Consider the following 13,900-nt stretch of genomic DNA (forward strand, 5'->3'; position numbering starts at 1 on the left):
TTTACTTGATATTACAACTCTTATTTTCTTTGCTTGAGACCCAGGAAAAAAGGCCGTGCTCATATTTGTTGTTCAAGGAGACATTCAAAGGACTTCTTTTTTTTTCACGTCTTTAATTAAAGTGGGGTCTAGTCAGAGCTCGAGGCCAATCAAAAGCAAGAACACGAGCGCACTTTAAGGCCCGCTCGCTATTCATTTCAATTCATTAGAAGCTAGTCTGGTGAAAGTTTTAGAGGGAGCAGTTGATTATTTGTAATTAGCACCGTATTCAAGTATATTGAGATAACAAACAAAATTTTAAGTTGTAAACTATCCATCAATAGACCATTTTACAGTTGTAGCCAAGTTACCTGGCCAAAGAATGGAAGCGAGGCTGCCGGTGGCCCTGCTTTATGCAAACCTTTGTGCTTTTTTAATGTTAATGTAGACTAATTAGAATTACAATAACACAATTTAAGACAAGGTCACTGGCAGCCTCGCAGCCATTCATAGGCTAGGTCACTGAGCAAACAACTGTAAAATGGCCTATTTTTCTTCGGTCTGGAGCGCATAGTTAGGAGAATACAACTTCATTTGTGGAACGGTGTTTTCACGTTTTCAGTACGAAATTCAATTATTTATTCATTCATATTCTCGCGAAACCAGACCGTTCCAACGAATCACAAGCCTTGTATGAGAAATTATTACCCGTGGGATTGAGAATGGTCATGCAATAGTACAAGCCAAACTCGTCTAATTAAACCACATTCACACCAACAAGACATTTTTGAATTAATGAACCTGTGGGGGAGTAACAAAACAAAAATCAGTCACGGAAAAATGTGGGACTGGCTTTTGCACGAGATCAGGAGTATAATAATAATAATAATAATAATAATAATAATAATAATAATAATAATAATAATAATAATAATAATAATAATAATAATAATAATAATAATAATAATAATAATAATAATAATTTATTCATTTATAGTGCGCTTTTTAACATGCTAGGTGATCAAAAGCTTTTTAACATGCTAGGTGATCAAAAGCGCATGTATTTCAATACAAGTATGCTTTGATCTGTGCTAAATTTGTAGAGGACAAAAACCAGTACACATGAAGACAACTTGAAATTATGTTTAACTAAACAGCTTTTAAACATGTTTAAGCGTTGGGGTGAATCAGGCATAAAGAATAGCATGATCTGTGAAAATGCCGTTACGTAGACCTAGTATTGGCATTGTAGTAGTTTCCTAGTTATGAGCTCCTGATCTTACTGGTTACTTCTGTGACCAACTTGGAGAAGAAGAGAAATGCTTTCAAAAGGAGTTTGAAATTCCCATTTCTATTTTAACGTGGAATTATTCAAGCCGGGCTGAGTCACATTATTAAGTAAAACACTATTAGATAAAAAAGCTGTCTCGACAAACAATCGTCTCTGCACACCAGCAATTGCAAAACTATGTGTCGGTTCTGGAGCGCTGGGTATGTTGCTTCAACGTCCCAGTTCACTGGGACAGTGACCTCCAGTGGTTAGGGTCTTGCCTTGAAATCCGGAGATGCGGGGTTCAAGACACGTTCTGACCACTCGTTAAATCCAGGTAGTCCCTAATTTAATTTCCTGGCTGCACTTGTAAATAGCCAACTGGTTTGTCTCCGGCCAGTTGGGATTGTTAAATTTGTTCTGTTTAATGCTCGGAGATATTAGTTACTAGCTACTCGAAAAATCCGAGGATAAATAATGATACTTACTAACTTACTTACTTACCCGCAGAAGGATGAAAGCAATGGGTTAGCTTTGAATTCCTTAGTTTGTACTAGAACAAGCTCGTTCGCCTTACAACTATTGCTAATGGAGGGTCGAGAGTCATTACCCGATTAATTCAGCTTTGGTTTTGCCACATGACGTTTGATGATCGGCCTGAAGGGCCTTTGTCACGACCCATCCTTAGTTCAACTTTATTTCACACCCGGCGAATACGTGTCATTCTGGACTCGAAACATTTACCGTTACTTGGACCAAGAGCCTGTCACCCACCAGGCTGTACAACAAATTTGAACTTAAGCCAGGTCAACTTTCTCGTTTTAAATTGATTTTACCTATCCAAAATAATTTTTCTACCTTTCCAAAATAAAATTTATATTTATTCTGAACCACTACATATTTATTAGAAATTCCTCTCAGTTCCTCCGCAAAGCTTGTTGACAGATGTATCCACCTCTTGTCACATTCAGCGAGTAAACTTAAAAAAAAACATAAGACAAATCTATAAATTTGTTTGCTCATTCTCTAAACACAAATTAAACTAAATGAAAAGTTGTTAATAATAAATTTATTTTCGTCACAGAATGACTTGTCTGCAAATAGCAATAAATTTAACACCCAAAAGGGCAAAGGCTTAGAACTTTTTACCCAATGAAAATCCATGTTGGATATTCCTTTGCAAAGCTTGTTGACGAATGTGTCTGCCTCTTGTCACTTTCCGTGGGTAAACTTTTAAAAAACCTAAAACAAATCTGTAAATTTGTTTGCACGTTCTCTGAACGCAAATTAAACAAACTGAAATGTTAATAAATTCTTTTTCGTTACAGCATGACTCAGTTGTCTGCAACTTGCAATATATTAAGCACACTGACAGACGCTTAGGGAAAATCTGAGTCAGTACTTAAAAATTCATATGCACGACTATATTTTGCATTTACACCCATATGTGACATCGGCACACTGTTGGGACTTGTTTAAAGGCAGGCTCGTCTTAAAGGAACTTCCTCTCCGACTAAAGAATATTTGAAAACCGAAGAAAATAATGTTTGTAATCAAATTTGATAGACAGTTTTCTATAAAAAAGTTTTTGTATCGAAAAAAGTGAATTTTAGGGCGCTTTCTTTTTGTCAGAACTGGCCGTCCTGTCCCGTCAGTTTGCAAAGAAAATGCAGCAATTTGAAGGAACACTTGCATGATAATTCCTCGCATTCTGCTGGAGAAGTATATATCATACTCGATGAGTGTTTAGTTGAAGGCTTTGTAGAGTTAGTCCTGGCCGGTCAGTTCTGTCAAAAGGAAAGCGTCCTTAATAGCTTAGAATCGCTTATTTTCAGTTTCAAATTTCCCGGGCGCCACCATCTTGAATAATTGTGACGTATCGTGGTTTGCCCTATTGTTTCAACAATTGGCCAACCACGGCACATCACAGTTATTCAAGATGGTGGCGCCCGGGAAGTTTGAAAACCAAAACAAGAGTTTTTTGAGATTTATTTATTTCAGATACAAACGCGTACATTAGAAAAATTGAGAACAATATTTATTGTAAACATTATGTCACGTGATTTAAAGTCATTTTCTTGTTTTAGTGGATGTTCTCTTAAAGTGCTACTATGACCAAAAAAGACAATCCTTCTTTTTCAGTTTGGATTTCAAAACAATGTTGACTAAACACAAAGTGACCCAAATTTTAAATTAAGCCTTATTTACAAAAAAAGACACCTGATAATCTTAACTGGAATTTTCCTATTTAATGGTCCGCCATCGAGGAGAAATTGAAGTCAAAGAATCACTAGTTTAAGAACGCAATGCTTCTGTACACGGCTGGATTACTTTGCAACACGGGAGCTATTTTCGGGCTTTCAGGCTTCTAAACTCGTGTTTGCAAATATAATAACTTGAGCTGCATTTTGCGCAATTGTGTAAATAACGTTACTTTCCCTAGATCCAACTCTCTGACGTCCAGTCTTTCGATTTTGAAAGTGAATAATGGCGGACCGTGAAATCCAAAACTTACACTCAAAGTAAACAGCCTTCGGATGAAAATCAAAGATCAGAATTAGTTGCCAGTCAGGTGTTAAGCAAACACACTTTCAAACTATGAAGAAAAAATGAAGTCATTTTTTCATCATAGTAGCACTTTGAAGACTCAATCGCCTATTTAAGGAAATTCGATTGAATGGAACCTGTAACGAGAAACTATAGAGTCTTGCGAGCATGCGCTTGTTCTTGTAACCGCTAAGCTGAGTGTTTAACACCAATCAGCATTTTCGCGAACGGCGTTAGACGATTTAAGGAGCCTATGATTGATTCAACACGCTATCAATGTAGAGCGACCAGTTCAAACGCCTACGAATTTTACTTCAACAACGTGTTGAATGCATATTTAAAATGGCCTTTAGAAATAATTACTTGTTACCATAAATATATCGATGCAAAACCTACCCTAAAAACCCAACGGAAGCTCGTATAGACTTTCACAATGTTGTTATCGACCTCTGAAGAACAATGACAAGCTGGTTATTATGTTTTTGTAACAACTAACGACAGTTATATCTCCTTTTTCTTCATCTTACAACCATTGAGGTTGCTTGTTTTACTTCGTAACACCGAACGAAACAACAAAAACAATTCTAAATTTAGTCTGTGTCTCAGACAGATTGTGTTGCGCCTCCGATACTTCAGCGATTGGAAAAGAGAACACTTGTAATGCATAAACACCAAGGAAAACATGTTCATAATTGACGGAATAACGTATAAAAGACTACAACATTTTATCGTCGACTGTTCACTTTAGTTTTTTTTTTTGTACACTGAGAGTCCAAGTAGACCAAATCGGTTAGTCGATTTGGTCTATTAAGAGGTGAAACAAGAAAAAAACTGAAATTAACATTTTAGGGTCTCTGTACTCTATAAATTAGACTCCAGTCCCTCTTTAGAATAAACTGAAAGACTAAGAATTATGGGCCTGTATTTGTAGCTAACGGTCCTTGATACAGGATTTATCTCATGGTTGGAACATATCATCACCATATTGTGCTTTGTCGCTTACTGAGAGTCATGATAGGCTTGACTTCAGCCACACGAAAATCAGAATATCTCCGAGCAGGTTGCGCCGGAAGTATGACATCACTTTCGCTGTATTCCCATACATTACCAAATGAAACACGTCTCGGGTCCCCTGATCCCAACCTGGTTTTTTTTTGTCTTAGGCCGGATTTAAGGTTTATGGAGCTTTCATGCCCGCTGTCACTACTTGCGACGTCACTTCCGCTAAGAGAAGGATTGCTCCCGGTTGTCATGGAGGACCGATTTGATGCGCTGTGATAATCACTTCCGTCTGAGTCTCGGCTAAAACCACCGAGCCCGCGCCTCGAACACAGCGGTTGTTCCATGGACATCTCTGAAAGATCGGAATCATCTGAGCCCAGGCTTCCTCGGCTACTCCACCGCCATTTTACCATGTCTTGCTTGGGATGATCAGAGAGGAGACTACCTTGACTCCGCCAACGCTTCGGTTTCAGTGATAACTCTTTGGTTTGGTCATTACTCTCGCTAAAGACATAGTTTTGGCCCACGTTTCCTCGGCTGCTCCTGCGTTTTGGGTTCAGTGGTTTTTCCATAACTTCCTCCGTTTGGCCAGATCGATCAAAACGCAAGCTCCCTTGGCTGTGCCAGCGTTTTGGCGTCAGCGGCTTTTCCATGAGGGTCTCTGGATCATCTGATTCATCTGATGAGCCGTCGAGCAAAACAGCGCACTGTGATAGCTTGAAATCTTGAATCTTGTTGTTCAGGGTTAGGAGCTGCTCCATTAGCGCCATGTCTTGCCTTCGTAACGAGTTCTAAGAGAAAATCAAACGAGAAAGCTCTTACTTGCTATCTTGACCATGGGTCACTACTTCGTTCTCAGAGCTTTTTATTGCCGCGAGTAGAGCGGGCGAAAAAGCCCTGGAAACGAGGTCTGTCTGCGTACTCGAGGGCAAAAAAACTCGCATACATTTCGCTGAAATTAGAAAGGAAAGCAAGCCAATTGACTGATAAATAATACTGCAAACTTTTTCTTCCATAAACTCTTCATAGTACTATAGCATTGTTGAAGAAGCAAATATTGGAAACGAACGTGTTAAAGACTAGGTTGTGGAGCACTTCTCTGATATTCTATAGGACTGAAGGCACTTGATAGTAAATAGTCAACAAATGCGTAAAGAACTATCGTGCAAGGAATGGCAATGTACTCTGGAATCGACAAGTGTCGAAAATACTCTCTTTTTCACTGGGAACCTTCGTTTGGGAGCCGTGCTTACGGAAAGGAAATGGCTCCTACACACCGATTGCCATCAAGGGCGAGCGCAATGATATTTTTAGTCAGGGAGACAAACCCCTTTTTAAGCCACAAAACAACCATCTGACATTCAACACAATTCCAAATCACCACGCCTTGTAAATGGCCATTTTAATGCCTCCTTGCTGAGTTGAGTATAAGTTTGTGGGTCAATCCCTCTATTTCAGTGCATATTTTGTTCATTGTTGCAAAGATCAGTTTTTCTCAATTGAAACTCTTCACTTACTTCAACGCTATTGACAGGAATTTGCGAAGTTCCACCTCAAATTATCTCATTTTGTGAAAAAAATTTTTCCTTAAGCGTATTTCGTTGAGGACAGTCATAACAATCACGCAAGTTTTCAAAAGAGAGAATAGAATTAGAAAGAGATAATTTTCACGGGCATTTGATTTGGTTGTTGGCCGAAATCGCGAATCCGGCTTTCCATAATTGCCTTTGTGCAACATGCGTCAAACATTCCTTTTTTGAGCACGAACGTGCTCAAATTCATAAGTTTTAATTCGAAAAATATGCCGTTTGTTTACCGTGAGATTAAAAGGCCGAGATTCTTATGAAGCTAGAATTAACTAGTTGTTTGCCTTGACTTAGCGGAAAACGGCCGAGAATATTCTTGGAATCCTCTTGTTCTAAGTTTGGGACAAAAACTAAACTATCTCTGCAAACAAAAGCCCATTCTTTTGACGTAACAAAAATTGACACACAGGATTTTACTCAATCTTAGAGGACTTTTGCAACAGTTCAGCACGTTTTACTAATACAGAGAATGATCCACGACACCTGGCTTTTGTTTGTTGAAGATTTGTGCTGACTTAACAGTTAGGATATTCAACGCTTAGCCCTATGTAATTTGGGATGGAAATTTATGGGATCTTGAGAGACCCTTGTGATAAACCTATTACATTAGTGAAAAGAAACAGCAATGGAGAGACGAGTCTCTAAATATTCTGAAAGACTATACGACCCTTTGGTGTACTTTGCCTACATGGTCAGTAGAGTAGATATTTCCTTTCCTTTTCTTGCTTCGTCTCTTGGGGGAACCCGATTGATATAAACTTTGCGTTTAATCTCTTCAATAGCGCCGATGTCCACTCTCCAAAACGATTGCAAAGGAAAGATTTTCTCTTTTGTTTAAAAAGTTCAAAATTGACTTATGTTACCACGGCCATCCAATGGAATCGAGTCATTTCCCAACATTTTGCTTGGAAACCCATGAGTCGTTTCGCTCCTTATCGAGTTCGACCCGCTCTAGTTTGCCCCTCCGCACTTGAAAAATTAAAAAAAAAAACGTTTCTAGAAAAATAAATGGCTCTTGAAATTAGTGCGGCAAAAAGGCTGAATACTAGAAGTAAGTAATGCGTTCAAAAAGGTAAAGATAAAACCACCGTTATTTTCTGTCGGTAGTTCCATCAGCTCTGCGGCTAGTATCAATGGAAGCCGACGGTGCGCACTTTACCTCCTTCGTTCTGTCGGTGCCCCATTTTACGGGTATTTAAAGCTATACCTACACGAATCAGAGGAAAGTCGGAATAGAGGTTGAGGTCGCCAAGGATCGAACTGCGGACTTCCTACTCTGAAAGCCGCGCACTCACCAACTAAGCTACACCTGCTCCTAACAGTAACATAACAGCTCCTTGCAGTAACCAGGTTTAATCAATGCATGAGAGTGCTTCAATTTGAGAACTATGTTTTATTAAAAGACGTTTGGTTGTTATTGAATTTACTTTCAGTTTGAAAATAAAAAGACAAAACAAATGTTGACCAGGGCTTCCCCAAACAAATTGGCATTTGAAAACAGCGAAAGAATACTTCTTTCTTAACATTATGACCTTTGAAAAGTAGAGTTCTACCCTGTTCAGCTGCGTCATTGCTGTACTTTGCGACGACCACTAGCGAGACAACTATTAGTTTTTAAAACGACAGGAGAAACTGAAGAACTCGAAATGCATTTGGGGCGAACCTAAACGGGTGGAACTTACCACGAGGCGAAACGTGCTATAACAGTACATAGAACACGTCGACGAATCGACTTGGGACGTTAGCGACTCCAGTCGGCAATACAACCGCAAATCTACGTAACGTCGTTATAGATTTGAAAATCAGCTGGTAACTTTGTCCTATTTGTAGATGGGTGAACGCTTTCCAGTCAGGAAAGCTTTGAATTTTTGTCAAACTTAAGGGCTATGACCGTCTGTCTATCTATCTGCCATTAATTTGCCTACATAAGTTTGAAGATTCTCATTTCCCACTTTGTGCCGTGGTGTCTTTGCCGAATATTTTTTGAATCGTCTCGATATTGGAACGTTCACACTTTGAACAATTTTTTTGCTACACAGAGAAGGATTAAATCATTTTGTACAAAACAAACACCTAACGCAAGTTAAATTTTTCGTGAACTAAAAATCATGGATCACAGTCACATTAAAAAGTATCCACAAGTGCTGTCCCAATCTGATATATCTCATATTAATGTCGATTTTTATCAAGGACTATCTTATGCCTTAACGCTAAGAAAAAAACATTCTGACACTGCGAACGGGCTCTACTGGATTATTCGGCGGTATTTACTTCGCGCTTGCTTTGAAATTAGTTCATTTCCCGAGTGCACTCCTCTTCCAGGAGATCTGTTTCAAAGTATCAAGAGTGACACCTGTGTGCTGGTTACAACGGCGGATTATGGAAAGCTCCTCGCGTGCTCCGCATGTAAAGTGTTATAATACGAAAATGAACTAAAAGAAATTTTCTTTTGTCGGATCTACAAGCAGAAAAACAATGAAATGCAAATTCAACATAATTTTATGGCTTTTGTGTCAGGTTGCTTGCCTGACGCGACAAGAACAAATGTATGTCAAATTTATACCCGTCCTTATGCAAAAAAACAATTTTATTACTGAAGCCAAAAAGACAACGCCAAACGAATACGATGACAGAAACCTCGCGCGCCACAAAAAAAATTAGTCAGCGGGCTAATGGATTCTCGAAGAAGCGAGTGTGCAAGATTGAATGTAAGATATTTATAACCATTAGGGTTCAGTTATCTGACTTACCATTTCGTGACGAAGCTTTGCAAGCGAGGTATCGAGTGCTCCTTTGCTTCGCTTTTTGATCCTACTGCTTTCCGTGATATTTTCACGACGTGGGTTACTTTTCTTTTTCCCTGTCACATTTGCAACGGTCGGCGGTGCTCCTGCAATCCTTGGCTTTTCTTTTGTCTCGTTGGGTTCAAGACTTACGGTTAAAACACTTCTCTTTTCTTCGTAAGCATGCGCATTTCCTGGAATTTCTGTCTCTACGAACTCTGTGATTTTGTTCTCTCTGTCTGAGTCTTCCATGCGATCAAGCGTTAATTCGTAACTTCCACAGACATACCCAATTTTGCTTTGACGATCTTCTCTTTCAAAGAACTCGGCGTCTAAACAAGTCTCATTTGTAAATTGATCATTTGTTCCGTTTGAAACTTGTTGCCAGTCTAACACAGTCATTATTTCACCCCTTGGCCGAACAAAAATTTGCCTTCGCGTTATCGACGCCATATCTATATGCCTTACGGGATGGAAAGGCAACTCAACGTTGTTCCAGGCAAGTTGGAGCCCGTCGTCAATAAAAGAATTGCTTTTGATACTTACATCAAGCCAAAATCAGAAAGCCGGCGGAAATTAAAACAAATAGGTGTGACGTTTTCTATATATGGAAAACAATCGACTTGATTAATTTAAGCGCGATCTTTTGTTTAGCAAAAAACCAGAAATATGAATCATGAGTCAAGTACTTAATCAGCACTTACCGGTGTTGTGTAAAGCATCTTCAAATTGAGAAAAACAGACTTCCTTAAAAAGTCGCTGAAACACATTCCATATCAAATACGACTAAAAGCTTTGAATTTATTCTTTTCTTAAAACTGTTTTGTGTTTTGGAAATCTGCTTTTGGCACGTCTTTGTGAAGTCTTTTCAAAGACAGGATTCCGGCATTCTTCAAATTTCTCTCTCATTACAAAAAGCAAACGTGGATTTGGTTGTTGGAATAATAGTGCTGTGGTTAACGCCGGTATTTTAATTTTACGTATGAATTCCCTTGTCGTGACAAAGCACTTTTTATCGCTTTGAGGGGAAATTAAGACGAGATCGTCAACCTTGCATTTTAGAAGCGTGATATCCACATTGAGTTAGGTTTGATTATTTTTTGCTGGGAAGCTAGCCATCGGCCGGACGCAGCTCGTCGTAATGGCCAAAGGCCATCTAACTACCTCGGTTTGTGCCGAGAGATATAAGAATCTTCGTTTCGGACAGGAAAGAAGAACGTTACTGACCCATGAAAACGATTTAAATGAAATGAAAGCAAAATCCCGCTTGAGGTGGATTAAAAGTATTGTTAAAACACCGACTTCGCTGCCTAAAAAATTTCATTTTCGAACTGGTTAAAAAGGCTTTAGATTATTTTCAAGAATACCTTGAATAATTGATTCAAAGATTAAAATACCTTCCAATTAAGAATCACGAGAGCTTATGTCAGAGTAAAATCGGGCCTTTCTGCAAGTACCGGAAAGCATTGTATTTTTGGTCACTTGAGATTAGTATTTATTTGGAGTTGTTTTGTTTTCTGTCTTTTGTTTCTTTGATTTACGTAATCTCTGCTCCGGTACCTGCAGAAGCAACAGTAAAATCGCAGCATTGATTTTTTGTAGAGTTTGATTTAATATCAACAAAAAGAAGATTAGTGGATCTTTTTAGCTACAGGATATTGGAAAATGCTGAAATGATACAAAATGTTACTATAAAAAGAAAGGACGTATGTACAAGCTATGCGAAATAAGAATGTGTAGAGGAAATGTTATTTTAGCAACGCATCGATTTAGAAAAGCGCGTTATCAGTAAAGGTTAGCGTGATTAAATGAGCACGAGTAAATATTTTCAAAGACGTACAAAATTACAACATTCCCAGGTTGGAGTCCTATGTCCATACACTTGGGTTGTCTAAAAAAATATTTGACCATTTCCCATAATCCATATGAAGCTTTCAGTCTAACGATAATAGTGAATTCAAAGCAAATTAAGAATTCACGATAAAAGTGAATTCAAGGTAGAAAATGGGTTGATTTACGACGCAGTCGTCAAAGAGAACGTTTCAAAACAAGAATGGGGAGCTTAAGGTGGCTCAAACCAGCCTCAACTCTTGAAAGAAACGTTCTTATTAGAAGGATTGACACTACAACACTTTATGACTTGACTTATGTCTCTTGAAAGTGTTGAAACTGGTTTGGGCCACCTTAAGCAGCGACAACAGTGACGACAACAAGAACGTCACAAATTTGCATATTTAATGGGCAAAACAATAGCTTTGCACGCCCTGCACGTGCCTTTTTCACTTTTGTCCATTTCTTTGTCGTCGTCTGCAAATAGCCACTTGAGGATAAAGTTTCATTTTCTACCCTAAAATAAGCAATGTTACGACCAGTGTCATTTTTGAGGAACTACCACACCCTTGTCACTTAAAAAGGTTGAAATAGTCACGAAATGATTATAATAACGTGAAGTTATATTTTGAGATGATGTCCTCGTTGCCGTCGCAGTCTTCGTTACTTAAACTACGGTGGCTCAGTAGCGCACCGGTGGCTCAGTTGGTCGAGCATCGGGCTGCCATGCAGGAGGTCGTGAGTTCGACTCCGGCCGGACCAACACTCAGGGGCTTTAAATAACTGAGGAGAAAGTGCTGCCTTTGTAATTACATCCGCAAATGATTAGACTTTTAAGTCTTCTCGGATAACGACTAGAAACAGTAGGCCCCGTCTCACAAATAACTTCCATGTTCATTAGTCCCCTGTGGGACGTTAAAGAACCCACACACTATTCGAGAAGAGTAGGGGATGAAGTTCCCTGTATTGTGGCTGTCCTCTCTGAGTATATGGGTGGGTGGGTATAGCAGGACCACATCAGCTGAATAGCTGCCAAAATTTCAACCTGCTCAAACAAATAAATAACATAACAACATAACATAACATAACATAACACGTAATACGAACAACAGAAACGTCCAATTTATCTCTCAACATTGCTTCGAAACTAGCCGAAAAGCGACGTTGCGCGTTTTACACTCCACGCATAACCTGTCTCGCAACAAAAAAAAAAGTGTTGATTTTGTTGCCTAAAAGTAGAACGGACCTCTACTTTCTGCAACACGCTGCAGCAACTTGCAACACATTTTTTTGCTGCGAGACAGGTTGTGCGTGGGATTTAAAACGCGCAACATCGCTTTTCGACTAGTTTCGCAGCAATGCTGCGAGACAAGTTGGACTTTTTTGTCGCTCGTATTACCGTCGCTTTAAGCTCCCAAATATCATTGGTTAAAAGTGGAAAAATAATCGTGCTGCACGTGCGGCACGCATTTTAGCTCATATTTTTGTGGTACTCTGCACAACGACGGCCTGAAATCTTCAAATTTGAGGTTATAGCTTTTAGGATACTTCCGAGGGGAATATATGTCCCCCTGGAGGGAGGGGAGTCCCAGATTGCTCAGTGAGTTTTGTTTTTAGCAATTTGGGACTCCTCTCCCTCCAGAACTTATTATACTCGTCACCAGGCGTCCCGAGTTCAGTGCCATTTTGAATTGGCCACTGCGAGGACAACGCCAATTTTAGCAGGTCAACTTATAAGTTCTACGGAGCCTGGTGGCTTCGCGTTGCTACCTGGAGATGCTTCAGTGGATTCATGGTTTAGAGAAATTCATGTTCCACGAGCCTGGCGTGTTTATGTAGCGACTGGATTCGATTTTCGCGAAAAAAATCGTGCTTGTTTTGGGTCGATCGGAGTCCCGACGCTGGCTTCAGTCTCCTACCTTGACACTATACTATGGAGGAAGGTGAACGGGGACCATTTTACCCGAAACTTCGTGTACGTATTAAAGACAACAACAGCTCACCACATGGTAAGTTTTATCGATTTTTATCTCCATTTTCTAGCAAATTTTCAGACCTAAACTTCGCCTCATATGTTCTCCATCTTTTAATACCTACGTGACGCACACAGTGTTTGCTACGAAACAAAGCTTAAAACCGCATCGGCTTCTAAGTTCCGAAAAATGTTATTTACAGAATCTGAAAGTGTGGCTTCTATAGATTAAAAACCTCACTGAACAAAGTTGATACACTCTGAAGGTTTCGGCAGAAACGTGTTTAGCGAAAGCGGGTAAAGCTATATTCGTTCCGCCGCCATACTGTTGTTTTTTTACAGTATTCTTTATTGCACTCACGTGATAAGACGGCCATATTGTAGTCAAGTTTTGCATAATAATAGAGTCAAATTCCCAAAAGACTTTTTCGCTATTGTTCTTTCCACCAACATGGCCGCCGTGACATCAGGGGCAATCAAAGAATTATCGCCATGAATAAACTTGAAAACCGCCACGACGACATCTTCGAAACCCACGATATTCTATGGATGTTATAGACTTCGTTTTCGTCTAGTGGATTGACAGTGAAGAATTTGTGTTTTGCATTGGATTAAGGAGGTAAGCAAAATTTTAAATTTGTTTTCGAAGTAAAGTCTCTGCGGCTGTTGGCTGTATCAACTGAGCGCGCGTGTCAGAGATTTCTGGCCATGGCAAAGAAATTTATCATAATGTAAAACGCACGTGCAGAGCCTTTGTACATTTTTTTGCCATCTGCGGCCAAGCTCCTTTCTCTCCAGTTATTTTTGAATAAAGTTTGTTGTTGAACGAGAGAAATGATCCTCGATTTTTAATTAAGCAATTTTTTCTTACAGACACCTGAGAAATTTAGGTGGCATTGTCTGTGCAATGATCTACCAACTGCACATATGT

At 39.3% G+C, this 13,900-nt stretch overlaps 1 protein-coding gene across 1 annotated transcript; it reads right to left on the reverse strand.

The window, feature by feature from the left end:
* Positions 1–4,650: 4,650 nt before the first annotated feature.
* On the reverse strand, positions 4,651–9,732 carry LOC137977645 (uncharacterized). The gene is made up of 2 exons (XM_068824931.1): positions 9,135–9,732; positions 4,651–5,589 (listed from the first exon to the last, which is right to left on the reverse strand). Exons 1-2 carry the CDS (start codon positions 9,618–9,620, stop codon positions 4,774–4,776), a joined length of 1,302 nt encoding a protein of 433 aa, XP_068681032.1. The 5' UTR covers positions 9,621–9,732; the 3' UTR covers positions 4,651–4,773.
* Between the last annotated feature and the right edge of the window lie 4,168 nt (positions 9,733–13,900).

This window comes from Montipora foliosa, chromosome 11 (assembly GCF_036669935.1).
Source record: "Montipora foliosa isolate CH-2021 chromosome 11, ASM3666993v2, whole genome shotgun sequence".
In the NCBI taxonomy this organism is placed as follows: domain Eukaryota; kingdom Metazoa; phylum Cnidaria; class Anthozoa; order Scleractinia; family Acroporidae; genus Montipora; species Montipora foliosa.

Bases quoted from the DNA above. Each gene is read 5' to 3' on its own strand.
- LOC137977645 (XM_068824931.1), bottom strand. From the start codon at position 9,620: ATGGCGTCGATAACGCGAAGGCAAATTTTTGTTCGGCCAAGGGGTGAA. The intron at 5,590-9,134 runs GTAAGTCAGATA...ATTTTCTCTTAG, and splicing joins CAAAGCTTCGTCACGAAATG to AACTCGTTACGAAGGCAAGA.